The 14,682-nt window shown below is 46.6% G+C and overlaps 1 protein-coding gene across 2 annotated transcripts in view; it reads left to right on the top strand.

Annotated features, from left to right (window-relative positions):
* The window catches only part of Erg (ETS transcription factor ERG), a 99,806-nt gene that overhangs the window by 40,578 nt on the left and 44,546 nt on the right, over positions 1–14,682 (top strand). For both annotated transcript variants that reach the window (XM_059277314.1, XM_059277315.1), the window contains exon 2: positions 10,668–10,885. In XM_059277314.1, the coding sequence (XP_059133297.1) occupies positions 10,668–10,885 (218 nt within the window). The remainder of the gene's footprint in view (positions 1–10,667; positions 10,886–14,682) is intronic.

Genomic DNA, 14,682 nt, shown 5'->3' on the forward strand with positions numbered 1-14,682 from the left:
TCACACGCGCGCACACACACACGCACACACACACACACACACACACACACACCCCAAAACCATACACAAGGCATCATGAGTCACACATCTCAGGAGTTTGAGGAGCATCATTTGCATGCCATGTGCTAATCTAGATGTGTTGGTTTCCTTTTTCTTTTGTGATGTTGGGGGTGGAATCCTTAGTGCTGTACCACTGAGCCACACCCCTGGCCTCTGCTTGTTTTAGAGAAGATCAGACACATGCCAGGAGCATACCAGGCTCCCTTCCTTCTGGACCAGGCTTCTGTTGAATCCATATCAGTGTGGGATTATAATTGAAAACCTGCGAGAGAACGGGACTAGGGACTAACACAGCTAAACCACATGGGGCTCAGGTGACCAGTGTGCTCTCATAGAGAGTAAAGATCCTGTATTCCTTGCTTCTCTCCTTAGACAGACAGATGATTTAAAATTCGGGACTTCCAAAGGAGAAGTGACTAATCGCATACAGAGGGTTGTGTCATCTTCCTGGTGTCCAGCTTATTAGAATAATATGTCTAGAGATGGATAATTCTGCTTCCAGCTGTTGAGGACTTTGAGTCAGCATTGTCAACTTTCTCAAACTTGATAATAATTTGTATGTACTCAGGCTTATAACATTTTTACATACAGTGGCGTAGTTGACTTACCGAGAGCCCAGTGGCTGTGATCTGCACTACCTTTGTGGTCGAGGAAGTGAGACCCAGAAAAGACAGAGCTGAGCTCGGTGAATTGGCATGTGCTAGTAACTCCTGGAGGATGCCTTATAGCAAGAGCCTACTTTCCCAGGCTGAGTTTCGAACCAGCTAGCTCAAACATGGAGCAGGAGGGATTTGAGAACTGACAGAGAGTAGGGGCAGACCTAGCTGTAAACTGGGGTGTCCTTTCCTCACTCGGGACCAGGACTTCTTTGTTCTGTAAAACCATCTCCTGTTTCCTGCTGCTTCTCCAGAGATCTCCTAAGTTTAGCTATTAAAAACTAAAAGCAAAAGAAACCAAACGAAGGGGCTAGGGAGGCAGCTCCATTGGGACAGTGCCTGTCTGCATGCCGGAAGCTCTGGGGAGAGTTGGTTTACAGTAGGGATGTGGCCCTCAAGAGCCGTGCAGTGCTCCAGTAGATGGTCTCACACCCCAACAGGGCAAGGCAGTGCTGAGGGAGCTCAGTGGGTTTGCAAACAGAGCACGTAGTTTTGGAAAGAAGTCATAAGGCCATGGGGGAGGACTGGAGAGGGGATTTGATCAAAACCCATTATAAGCATGTGTGAAATTCTCAGGTAGTTAATAAAGAAATGGTCATGGTGAGGCATGCCTGTAATCCTAACACGTGAGAGGCGGAGGCAGGAGGATTGGAGTGGAAGGTCATTCTCCTTCTGCCAAGACTGTATGAGATTCTGTCTCCACACAGAATAAAAACTAGGCACCGTCTTTTCATGTAAAGGGGATTGCTAGAAACCAGATAAAAGTAGAGATGTCTGTGTGGCTGTTCTCTGTGTGATCTGTTGACAGTGATTAGAAAAACAAGAACAAAAAGAATCGGCTGAGAAGAGTCCGGACAGAGGAGCAACAAGCCGCAATTCTTCACACTCATTTGTTGGGCGGGGGGAGTGGGCAGGGAGGAAAAAACTTACTAATATCAAACACATTAGTTTTTAAAGAAAGAGTGGTTTATTTATTTTTCTTGTTTTTTTTTTTACTTTTAAACTTTTTGTATCCGTATGTATTGTATATTTAGGGTGTTGCTCAGGACACCCCAAGCCCTTCCTTTACTCACCCCTCCCATTAGGCTCCTTCATCTCCTGTTCGTTTCTACTGTCATGTCATATTACACACACACACACACACACACACACACACACACACACACACCCCTACCTTTTTATCTATGCATGTGAAATCTAGAATCACAACTGAGAGAAAACATAAGGTATCTTTCTTTTTTTTTTTTTTTTTTTTTTTTTTTTGCTTTTCGAGACAGGGTTTCTCTGTGTAGCTTTGCGCCTTTCCTGGATCTCTCTCTCTGTAGACCAGGCTGGGCTCGAACTCACAAAGATCCACCTGCCTCTGCCTCCCAAGTGCTGGGATTAAAGGCGTGTGCCACCACCGCCCAGCAGTATCTGTCTTTCTTACACTAGCTTCATTCACTTAATATAATCATCATCAATTGAATCCATTTTCCCACAGACAACACTTCTTTTTTTCTTTATGAAAATGCATTTGTATATATTTTTTACTAGCCTTATTTATAACTGATTTGTAAGACATAGAAATTGTGCATTGGATAATCAGGTTAAATGTGTGTGAGCCCTCCTACCTATCCTTCAAGGGACTAACTGACCTTTGCCAAGCTGGTATCCCTGGCTCCTTCTAGTCCCCAGATACTTGGGGGCACCCCATATGCCACCAACCAAACAAAAAGAGATGACTTCAACATTATATTGGTTGGGTTTCTTAATTTCTCCAGATCCACTGGAGTCTCTTTTGTATTGTGGGGAACATCCTTCACAGGTTTCTGCAAAGTTCCAGTTTTTCACGTTTTTAGACTCTCTGCTTCCTGATTGGTGCTTTCTCTCCTTGCTTTGGAAAAGTTTGTTTTCTCTAAAGCCTGATTTTCCTCATAGGCTTGTACAGTTTAGATTTCTTAGCCTTAGCCTAGATGAGGTTAGAGCAATGTTGCACATTCATGTACTTCGTGATAATACGAGAAGGCACAATGCCACTCTCAAACTCCACACCCACTCATCTCAAGAAGCACATTTCCCCTACTCTGGCCATGACAAATGTGTTTGAACCCCACTGACAGCATGGCCATGGGGCTTAATACCGTGCCCTAACTTTGTTATATGGTTAAAATGAGCATCAGCCAGGGGGTAACATCAGGAAGCTGTTTGAAGCACATTTGTGGGTGGAAGGTGGCGGTGTTGGTGGCTGAAAATGCTTATGTTTTATTTATTTAGTTATGCTAGTTTGTTTACTTTATTTATTTAAGATGTTTTTTATGTAGCCCAGGCTAGAGACTTGTTTACTTATTTGTTTATTTAAGATCTTTTTATGTTGCCCAGGCTAGAGACTTAAAATTCACTGTTCTCCTGCCTCAGTTTCCCCATTGCTTGGATTACAGGTCTATGACAAGAGACCTTGGTCAAATGTGAATTGAAATCCATTGATTACAAAACAAGATAGAACTGGCCTTGGGCCTCCAAAAGGAAGGATCTTATCTGGTCCTTCTCCAAAGACATATAGGCAGACAAGGGAAAACACCTTCTAGGATGAGGAAGGAGTCAATGGCAGTGAGAAGAGAAGAATTCAGACTCTGTATCAGTGAGGTAACGGACGTCTTACTTAGTGGCCATCTGAAGGAATGCCTGGTCTATTAGTGAAGATAACACAGCAGTGTATTGCCTTATGTTTATTTGCTAATATATGCACCTGTATATATATATATATATATATATATATATATATATATATATATATTTTCATTCATGCATATGTGTACATTGTGTGTAAGCCCTCGTGTGTGTGTGTGTGTGTGTGTGTGTGTGTGTGTGTGTGTTTCTGTAGCAGTTCTGGGTCTCATTCCCTTATGTTTATTTGCTAATATATGCACCTGTATATATATATATATATATATATATATATATATATATATTCATTCATGCATATGTGTACATTGCTGTGTAAGCCCTCGTGTGTGTGTGTGTGTGTGTGTGTGTGTGTGTGTGTGTGTGTTTCTGTAGCAGTTCTGGGTCTCATTCCCTTAGCACTGGGTCAGTATTACAAGTTGTAAATTGTTGGATACTGAAGCAATGCCATATTGAAAGAAAACACTCTTTAGATGGACTTAGTTTGCCTACATACATTTTCCCTTTGAGGTTAATCCAAGTTTATATATATATTTGGAGGACTAAAATAGCAACATGTTAAATTAGAAAAATGTGAACACAAAGCAAGATGCTGTGTTCAACACATGACTCTTCTCTGAAGAGGCAAGAAGAGAAGAAACAACATCACGGGGACACAGAGGACCATGCCCAGCCTCACCAGCATCTTCCATCTTACAAGATGCATTGACAGTCAAAGGTTCACTGTGTCTGAACTGTAAATATCCATGAGGGGTGTGGGGGTGGAGAGACAGACTTGCCCATGGGGTATTTGCTTCTGGCATGAGGTGCTGAGCTCCATCCCCAGATCCTGTGTAAAAAAAAAAAAAAAAGCTGGGCATGATGACAAGACCTTAAACCCCAGTGCTGGGGAGGCAGAGATGGGCAGATCCCTGGCATTTGCTGTGTTGTCAGCTTAGTCTTTGTGGCACGTCCCAGGCCAGTAGAGACCCTAGCTCAAAGAGAAGAAAAGCCCGCCGAACTAAACAAGGATGGTACTTGAGGCGTGACCTCTGGCCTCCATGTGCACACACATACATGTGCAAGCACACATACGTGCACGCGGGGACACACACCTCCACAATGAAAATGACATTCCCTACAGGCCTAGAGTCCTGCTGCTGTTGGCCACCGCGGGGCTGTCTGCCAGTGTGTCGTCTGTTTTGTTAAATTTTCCAAAAGCATCTGCTGTATGTGCTTGGAAAGAAAGAAGACATAAATAATAGGGCTGTTGGCAGCCTAATAGGTGGGTCCACGGTGTCGTTAGGTGCGCGGACACCCACTAACGTTCTCCCACTGGCTCCTACAACGTTAAAAATGCTGTCCCCACCTGCCCTCATTTTCCATGTGTTATTAACGGAAGGCAGACATCCATCGCAACGACTGTGTGACGCACCATGTTCTTTGGATCTGAATAATCAGATTAGCCCAGAAAAGAGCAGGTTTCTTGACCTAAACTCTTACTTAAGAAATAAGTAATACTTCAGGACCTGTTGTTGTGAGTGCTGTGAACTGGGGGACCCTAAGAGACTCTCCTCACTCCCCTCACACTCATGAGTTCCCCTGTACTCATTCCAGCCTGCTGGATTCTGGGCAAGCATTCCCTTGTTCTTCTGTACTCTCGGCTCTCTCCCAGCCTTTCTCTTTCTAGGTGGTTCTATTTCTTATCTTCAAGACAGAGCATGTGGGCTGGTGAGATGTCTCCGTGGGTAAAGGTGTTTTCCACCAAGACTGACAACCTAAGCTCCATCCCAGGCACTCACACGGCAAGAAGAGAGAACTAGATTCTACAAGTTCTGCTTTGACCCACACATATGTTTTGTGCAAGGGAGCACACACATTCACCCACAAATAAGTAAATAGACTTAAAAGATGTTAACATAGTGCATTTAAGGCTCTGCCATGTACCGCCGTCCATACACCTGCTTGTTTCTGATGACTAGTGCTCAACCCTGGGGAATAAGTCCACCATATATGTGCAGGCCCAGCTTCTCCATCACCCTCACAGTGAATGCTGTATCTCTTTCCAAAACCTCATTTCTATCTGTGGGCAAGAGTGATAGCTGAGCTTACGGGACTATTGTAAACATGGAGTGATTATGTCCCATAACTCAAAGATGTCACCTGTGATTAAACACAATGCTATTTTGCATTCCATCCGAACAGAAGCAATGCTGGTAGACGCCTTGGACATGCCACTGGTTCTAAGATACAGCCAGCTTTCAGAGCTGGTAAACTGTGAAAAGTGATGTAACTTAGAGTCAAGAGCATAGGATTCAAGACTCTATTGCATGCACGGTGTGCAGTAATGCTTTTATTTTATTCATTGATGGATCAGGTGTCTGCGAGCATGGTCACATGATGATCGTTCACTGGCAGTGGTAGGAGGAGGCAGCTTAGTTTGTGGGAGAGGAGTTTAAGGAATAGGCTATATTGGAATATTATGGGATGAGAGCTTGGACAGGAAGGCGGCAATGGGTGAGGGCGAGACTTGCTTCCTGAGGATTGATGGCTGCCTGGGCTAGGTGGGCTTAATTATCAAATCATGATTTCCCATAATCCTTGAGGACGCTGATTTTGGAATCTGCTGGCTGTCTTCTCGTGTTCAGAAAGCATGGATGGTCATTTCCCCACTGCCCTCCCCACTCCCATGACAGAGAGCTGATTATTCTGTGAGATTTTCTGCCTGTCAGCACTTCATCATTCCCAGATTCTCAAGGAAACTTAAATGTGGTGAATTCTCTGCATGAACAATGGAGTGTTTTCATGGACCACGAGGATCACAAATCAGAAACAAATTGGGGCTGAGACCCTGACTGTCCAGCTTTCAGTGAAATGAGTCTAACAGCATTGGGGTTCATGAAATCTGTCTGTCTGTCTGTCTGTCTCTCTGTGTGTGTGTGTGTGTGTGTGTGTGTGTGTGTGTGTGTGTGTGTGATGTGGAGGTCAGAGGTCAGTGTAGAGTCTTCTTTAATTGCATCACTGGTCAGCGAGCCCCAGGGGTGCTCGTATCTCCACATGCCCAGCGCTGGGGTGATGGATGTGTGCCTCCACACCTGGCTTTTTATGTGAGTTTTGAGGATCCACACACAGGTCTTCATCCTTGCACAGGGAGCGTTTTACCCACACTCTCTCCACATCACCCTGAAGTCTTTTACTGGAAATGTCAGTAAACATGGGAAGTGTCAAGTTCTCGTTTATGTTTTTTTAATGGAACTATTTTGGAAGATTTTTTAGTATCCAGATTCAGTTTCTTGAACATATATACTCATTTTGATACTTCAGTATAAAACATAATCTGTTCCTTGATTGCTATCACAGGATCAGGACCAGGATGAAGATGGTCCTGCTGCTGATATTGTCGGTACTCAAATGAGAAATAAACACTGGTATGTCAGCACAGCAGGACCTTTTTTTTTCCCCCCTGGGGGCAGTTTAGTTAGAATTTATGTGCTTCTTTTAAGGTCATAAAAAATGGCCTTGGGAGGCAGCCACTAGCCACATCAGACTACCCCAACTTTCCTGGAGCGACAGAGTGAACACCCCCGCACACTGGCACACACTGATCTAAAGTGCGGGCCTTTTTATAGCAATGCAGAGGCGGGAATATTAAATTATTAGGCCACATTTCTGCCAGATTTTGACTGGTTTTGAATTTTGAGTTAAAAAGCAACCCCAGCCTCTCCCAGGCCCTGGGCTGAAGGTTGCAGAGAAATAACTGTAGCCATGTTATCTTAGGCTTCTACAGACAGACCTCTGGGCAGGTAGGCAGGCAGGGCAGTGGCAGGCAAGATGGCCAGCTACAGAGGAGGGCAGCCAGGAAGCAGGGACAAGCCAAGATCAGAAATTCTCCCCAGGGCTGGAGGCTAGGGACCTCCCGTGCTCCTGGGTCCCACTCAGTTCTCCTTTCTGGAGTCTGTCCCATCAAGCTCGGTGCCCTCCTTCTCTTGAAGTGCTGGGACTGCAGGCAGAGAGGCTGCTGGATGCTCGGGGCTTTGTTTTTATCATTCTGACTTGAAATGGGAATGGTGAGGCCTGTGTGTGCAGTTAGTTGAACTGGGAACAAAGTAATGTTTGCATCTGAGGCTGGCTTTTCATCCAGCAGCTAAGTTCAGTGACACGGGGCTCAGAACCTACCCCCTCAGCTTTCTTTATCACCCAGTGGTGTGTGTGTGTGTGTGGTGTGCACATGGGTGTCTGTGTGTATGATGTGTGCATGTAAGAGTGTGTGTGTGTGAGAGAGTGTTATTTTGGGGGCACTTTTGGACTTCTGTTTAGGATAGAGTCCATATTTTACCTGTTTTGAAGCGTTTGTCCCAAAGCTCCAGTCAGTCCTTTTAGAATCTTTTTTCTCTCATGAACAAAGCAACCACAACCGATGAGTGTTTGGATTACACTGCCTTCCTCATTTTCATGCAGCTCTGACTTTGAGAAGAATGTTCCGAGGGGAAGAAAGGACTTGTGCCCTTCTTATCGCTAGAATTTTAAGGCTTTCCCCACTTAAATCGATCTCAATTAACTTTGATTTCTTTCTTTAGAAAACCATGTGTGAAATTATACTTTGCCAGATGTGAGAAGATTCCTTCCCAAGTACACACACGTTTAGGCCTCATTTTAGCTGGGATATTTCAGTCCTCCCCCACAACCCTGCACCACATTTATTTCCCCAATGGCTTTGTTTACAAGAATATCTTACTTTATCCTGAGAATAAGATTTTTAAGTTACTATGTTTTTGTTGCTATTCAAGACTTCTAATTTTTAAAACACAACCTCACATTTTGTCAGCCCCTCTGTGTAACCTGTTTTTGCCAGTTTCTGATAATAAATCACATATTTATTCGTGTGTCTTCTCATCAAAGAGCCAAAGCTAACATTACACAGTGTGTTATTCTCCACAAGCCTTGCTTGAGTCCTCATGCCCAACAAGGAGCAGGAGTAGCCGCCAGCCCTGTCTTCTATTCTGAGGCCATAGGAAGGGGGACCTGCCCAGAAAAATAAGTTGGAGGTATAATACCCCAGCTTTAGTAGGTCTGTTGGACTTTATTTGACTTTGGGGGACTATTAAACCCCCACAACTCTGAGATTAAAGTCCTTAATTCATACATCCAATGAGACCAGGAAAGATTGCTCTATGATTCACACTCTCTGACATTCAGGATACCACTGATAACCCCATTTTCTGGGACTGCAGCTTCATGACCTGTGTGGATATGAGTGTGTTGCCTGGTTAAGATGCCCACCCCGCCTTGTGCCTGCCTGTGGTTTTCTGGAGGACACAACCCATGGTTCAGTTCCTGTTTAAACTCCAGCCACGCTCTTTCCTTAAGTGTGGTAGAGCTGAAGCCAAGGCTGGGCTTTATGTATGCACAGATACCTGCTACTGCATTGAGAGGTGGGCAGAGAGTTCCTTCACCTGCTTCTTATGCGTTGACTCAGCACAGTCAACCAAAGAAGCCTGTGCATGTGGGAAAGAGAGAGACACTTGGTCGTCGGGAGAATGAGATGGGGGTGGTAAAATGTACTTGGAAGGGGCAAGAGTGCAGGGGGATTGCTTCATGAAAAGTTGTGGTTGTGGTATGTCGGGGGGGGGGCAGGGGAGGCAGGGTGCATCTTCAACAGGTGCTGTGAAAAACTGCCGCTGCTGGTGAGCAGTTTGACTCACTTTAAGGTCAACCTGAGGAATGAGAACAGAGTGCCAGTGTGAGCATATTTCCCAGTGGAACAGATGGTGACACAGGTTTGCACCTTCGCAAACTCCCCGGCTTGCCTTGGCCAGCTCATTCACGATTAGCTCAGCTCTAACGGTTCTGGGTCACAATGAGAAAGGTTTCTAGAGCTTTTCCCCCACCTCCTCGCTGGGTCCTAAGTTCAATTTTTAAAAAATTATCCAGGGCTGGGGAGATGGATAAGCGGCCAAAGTGCTTTTCATAGACATATGAAGACCTGAATTAGGTTCCCAGCACCCACGTAAAACCCAGGAATGATGGCGTGCACCACGCACTTGTAATCCCTGCATTGGGAGGCAGAGACAGGGGCACTCAGGGTGCTCACTCACTAGGAAATAAAGCTAACTAGCTCAAGGTTCAGGAAGAGTTCCTGCCTCAAAAATTAAGATGAAAAACAATTTAGAAAGATACCTTCCATCAACATGACCTCTACATGTGTATGCACAGATGTGAGTGCGCGCACACACACACACACACACACACACACACACACACACACACACACACACACACACAGGGCTGGTGGCCTCCTCATTAGTTGATAACCATGCTGAGCAGACCTAGGGATGGAAACAGACATAGTTATGAGTTGATGAGTTGTCTCAAGGAAGGACTTTGCTCTTGTTCTAGAAAATCAGACTGTTTCTTAATTGCTGCATGTAGTAGCTATACAACGTATTATTCAAGCAGCTGAAATTTCTAAGTCAGATCTGCCTTCACTGATTTGCTCATAGACTCTAAACATAACCATAGGCTCACCCTTTGCTGAAGCCCAGAAAAATGTCCCCACTGGGACAAGTTTCTATTTTTTTCTCACAAAAAGAATGAAAATATCAGAGGACAGAGAGTGAGCAAGTGTGAGCTAGCTCTTTACTGATCCAGGTCTTTCAAACATCCCGGTATTTGGAGGCATCTGGGTAATTCACAGCTTTTTATTTTTTTTGCTTCATTTACCATCCAGATGTTCACCATCATGGAAGCGTTGTTTGAAACCCTATTTGGCTAATAACACAGAGTGGAAAAAGCCGCGTCTTTGTCTGGCTGTCCTTTGGTGTTGCGTGTCCCTTCACTCTTGGGAGGACCTCTCTCTCGGAGTCTCCTGGGGCATGGGGGTTCCACCAGATGCCTAGGTGTCAGCCTTCACAGTTCTTTTTCTAATCTTCACGACCATTCTGCGACCTGTCTGCCTGAATTATAGATTGCATTTGTCAAATAATGACAGATGCAATTGGATGTCTTCTAAGACCTTTGAAATTCAACTTCCCCGTGTTGAGATGAAAGTGGGCACTGTCTGCCCCTGCACAGTCCAGACTAGGGTGCTTGAGACCTGCAGCTAAGCACTTCTAGGCTGGGCAGCTCCAACTTCCACAGTGTGCAGTGAAGGAAACAGAGGTACCTTGTTTTCCTGTTCTTCAGTAGAAAGTAGAAAGGCAGGCCTTTGAAACCATATAAAATGTGGTCCCCCAAATGTTGGAAATGGCTCTGAGACACCATGTCTGTTGGGATGTCCTGAATCTCCTTTTCTGTTTCTTCACCATCCAGGAGGCCTTATCAGTTGTGAGTGAGGACCAGTCACTATTTGAGTGTGCCTACGGAACGCCACACCTGGCTAAGACAGAGATGACTGCATCCTCTTCCAGTGACTATGGCCAGACATCCAAGATGAGTCCTCGGGTCCCTCAGCAGGACTGGCTGTCTCAACCCCCAGCGAGGGTCACCATCAAGATGGAATGCAACCCTAGCCAGGTGAATGGTTCCAGGTAAGCAATGCTGGCCTTTCCTCTTCCAAACCTTGATTCTTCCTGTCTGCCAAGACGTGGTGTAGCTTCTTTGCTCTGCTTCAAGGACTCCCAGAGAGTGAGGCCACTAACTGGAAACACAGGGCACTTCTAGGAAAACGTACTCTCCAGTGGTTTGGGCTGAGGACAGAGGCTGCAAAACCAGTAGTAGTGCATTTACCAAGAACTGCCTTTGAAGACACGCTGCTCAATTCTGTATCCCAGGTGTGAGGGCTGGGAGGGAGGGAGGGCCTTGGTCACATATGGCGGAGTTCATTTCTGGGGTTTTATTGCCTGGAAGACTGCTGTCTTGTGTTTCTGTGGAGACACAGTGTCAGCTAGTGGCCAGCCAGCGTAGCATCTGTCCAGTGGGTCCGCCATGGATGCACACTCAGTCTTAGCCTGCTGTCCCCGCTGTTGCCGTCCCTTTTCACATACTTTAGCACATGATGCTTTTATCTCAGCTTAAGCGTCTCAAGTCTCACATAGATGCTGCTTCTTGAATTTTGTCAAGGAAATGTGGCTGGCACTCAGAATGTTTTATCAAACCTTCCCTAGCAGTCCAAAGCATTTCATTACCCAGAAGTTTGAAAGGTAGCAAGGGGGATAGGGAGATTGCTCAGTGGATGGTGTATTTGCCACATGATCACGAGGACTTGAGTTCAAATCCCCTGCACCTACACAAAGCTAGGGATAGTAGCATACGTCTGTAATAGCAGTACCCTTGCAACAAGATGGGAGGCAGACACAGGAGACTTGCGGGAAGCGGGAGGGCCAGCTAGCCTGATGTATAAACAGTGTCAAACTACAAGAAGACCAGTCTCAAAAAAGCTGTAGGAATTCCTTAATATGTATTGTGGCACCCCCACTCTGAAAGAGAGAGAGACAGACAGACAGACAGACAAAGGTGGGTAGCATTAATTTCCATTATGCTATGCTATATATACCTAGGGGAATGAATGTAAAACCCAGAGACAAAGATAGGATGATTTCTTTTAAGTCCCCTACGATCTCCATTATACACAAGGTCCTAAGAACAGTTCCCATTTCCTTGTGTTTTGCGAACACCAAGTCCCTTTATCTCTAGTAGGTCATTGCTCCTCTAATCAGCACTAGGAGGAAGGCCTGTTCCCATCTGATGGATGAGGACACGGCTGAGCAGGCTGTTGGCTGGCTAGCCCAGACATGCAGCTTAGAAAGACTCAGTTTGGCTGGCAACCAGCGTGCTGGGCTCAACACCCAGAACCCTTTTCACCCTGCAGCCATGAGAGGGTCTCTTTGTTACACGTATGTCTCAGTGCTAAATATGTTTAAAGTGTTGTGTTTCATAAGTGCTGGAAACCATTGCGTCAGCTGCTAGTGTGGTGTTAGCACAGGTGTCAATCACAGAGCTTCCAAGGAGCTGTTAGCATCATGGCCACCGGGGCAGCCTGGGGAGGTGGGTGGGGTGGAGCTGGCCCGCACTCTGAGAAGGTGGCCACCGCTGTGTGTCTGGCTTTTATCCCCAGGGGTGTGTGTTTGTTTGCTTGTTTGCTTTTTGTTTGTAGTTTTTTTTTTTTTTTTTTTTTGAGGCAGAGTCCCACTACATAACCCAAGCTGGCTTTGAACTCGGGATCTTCCTGCTTCTGCCTTCTAAGTACTGAGAGTGTGGGATCGTGCCACTACACGGAGACATGCTGTGGTGGAGGCAGGGGTTGGAGACGTCCTTCATGGACTGAGGACCTCAGTACTTAGAAACCAAGGGCTGGGCGTGGCTCACCTGGGGACAAGTGACTGGAGGAGACTCGTGATTGGCTGGGTTGATTCCCTTCGGGTCTGCCAAAGACTTGGCCCATCTCCTTGTCCCCAGGCCAGTGGCTTCTCCTGACTATCTCTGACCTGGGCTTACATGGATAGGTCTTCCTGAAGCGATATGCCTTTGGAAGCCAAATTCAGACACTGGGCTCTGGCTGTGGCATCTGGCCTAGGACCTGCATGGGCTCTGCTGCTCTTTACGTGGCTTCATGAGACAAGTGCATTGTACAGCCTTGTGCTGGCCAGAGCCAGGCCACCTCTGTCCCCACGGGGCAGAGGAGGAAGAGGAGGGAGGGGAGAAGGGAGGGACAAGGGGGAGGGAGGGAAGGAGAAAGGAGAGTGGGACGGCGGCACGGTGGAATACTGCTGAGCCTCAGGCCCACCGTGCTTACAAGCTCCTGAAATAAAACCCAAGGGGCAGGGTGAGCATTGTTGCCATTCAGTTTGTTTTTATAAAACATAAGGAAGGGACAGCAGAGAGGAGGGAGCGGCCACTGCCGCCGCCGCCGCCGCCGCCACTGCAGGAGATGGCAGGGAAGTCCTTGTGGGTCTGGCTGGGCCATGCAGAATTCTCGCAGACAGAAGCTAATTTCAAGTTGTCCTGTAGACACTGGCCATTGTCACCTCCCAGCTTCAGGGTTCGGTGGTAATCTTGTCTCTCCCCTTTCTTCACTCAGACCTCCCTCACAGGAAGTACCCTGGGGTTCCCACAATGGGAGGCTGGCAGGATACAAAGCTGAAACCAGCCGCCAGCACGCTGTACACAAAGGGTCCCCAGGGGCACCAGCCTCTCCCAGCGGCCAGCCTCCCACAACTCCGTTTGCAGTGGGATATCCGTGGCTCACTGCAGGCTGGCCACACGGGCCAGAGCTAGTGTTCCCGAAGGCGTGGCCATACCAACTGCCTCCACTGCCAGGTGAGGGGCGCTGCCCAGCAGGCTGTCTCCCAGCCCTGTGCTCCCTGGCCCAGGCAGCCGGCTCAAACAGCTGCCTTGGGTACTAGTGCCTTTGCTGGACGCTCACAATGGCAATTCTTCTTTTATTTTAAATATCCATAGAAATCTGTACCATTCATTGAACACATACCTCAGAGACCGACCGCCTCATCTCTTTGCTTGGCGCTCCCCACTCTTTCATCAATCTAGACAGTGGTACTTACACTTTGATGTCCTGTATTCATATGTGATTTTATGTATCAGTAAAAAAAAAAAAAAAAAAAATCTGTTAAGAACCATAAATGACAAAAACCATGAAATTCGTCTTTCTGAGACTGTTCTCTTCTTTATCTGTGAACTAGGTAAGTTTGCTCTTTTTATGGCTGAAAAATATTCCATGTGTATACATACCACATTTCCTTGATGGCAATTCTTAGTGGCCTGCCTAGGGTCCCACAGCTACTGGCATGTCATAAACTGGGCTCCCAGGCCTGTCCCCAAACTTCTTGGAGCCAAGAACTCATTGATTCTGTCAGATGAGGGTCTCCCTGGGGTGGTGCTTCTCAAACTGAGGTCCTGAGCCAGGACGTGGGGACAAGAGCTCCGTCTGCACAGATCCTCAGGCTCTGGAGTCTGAAGAGATGTGGGCTAAATCTGCATGGCTGTGAGGAACGCTGCAGGGTGTCCTGGTGTCTTGGTGACTGAGAAGCACCACTTTGGGCGCCACCGAGGGAGAGGAGAAACAGCCCTTATCTGAGCCAGTGAGGGGCAGACAGAGGGAGCTGTCTGTCTACCCATCCACACATCTCTCTTAACTCACCATGAGGATCCTGTGCCTGGTGGGGTCTGGGAGGTAAGAGATGGAGTTCCCTGGGCCTTGGCTCTTGGTGTAACTTGGGAAATCACATGGGACCTGCCTCACTCCAGCCTGTGGTCAAATAGCAAGATGTATTTTAGAGTTTTCTTTTTTAAACTGTGATACAGGGTCTCATGTATCTGAAGACTAGCCTTACGCATGGTGCAGCGTAGCTAGGGATCACCTTGAACTCTT

Source organism: Peromyscus eremicus, chromosome 12, assembly GCF_949786415.1.
Source record: "Peromyscus eremicus chromosome 12, PerEre_H2_v1, whole genome shotgun sequence".
Classification (NCBI taxonomy): Eukaryota; Metazoa; Chordata; class Mammalia; order Rodentia; family Cricetidae; genus Peromyscus; species Peromyscus eremicus.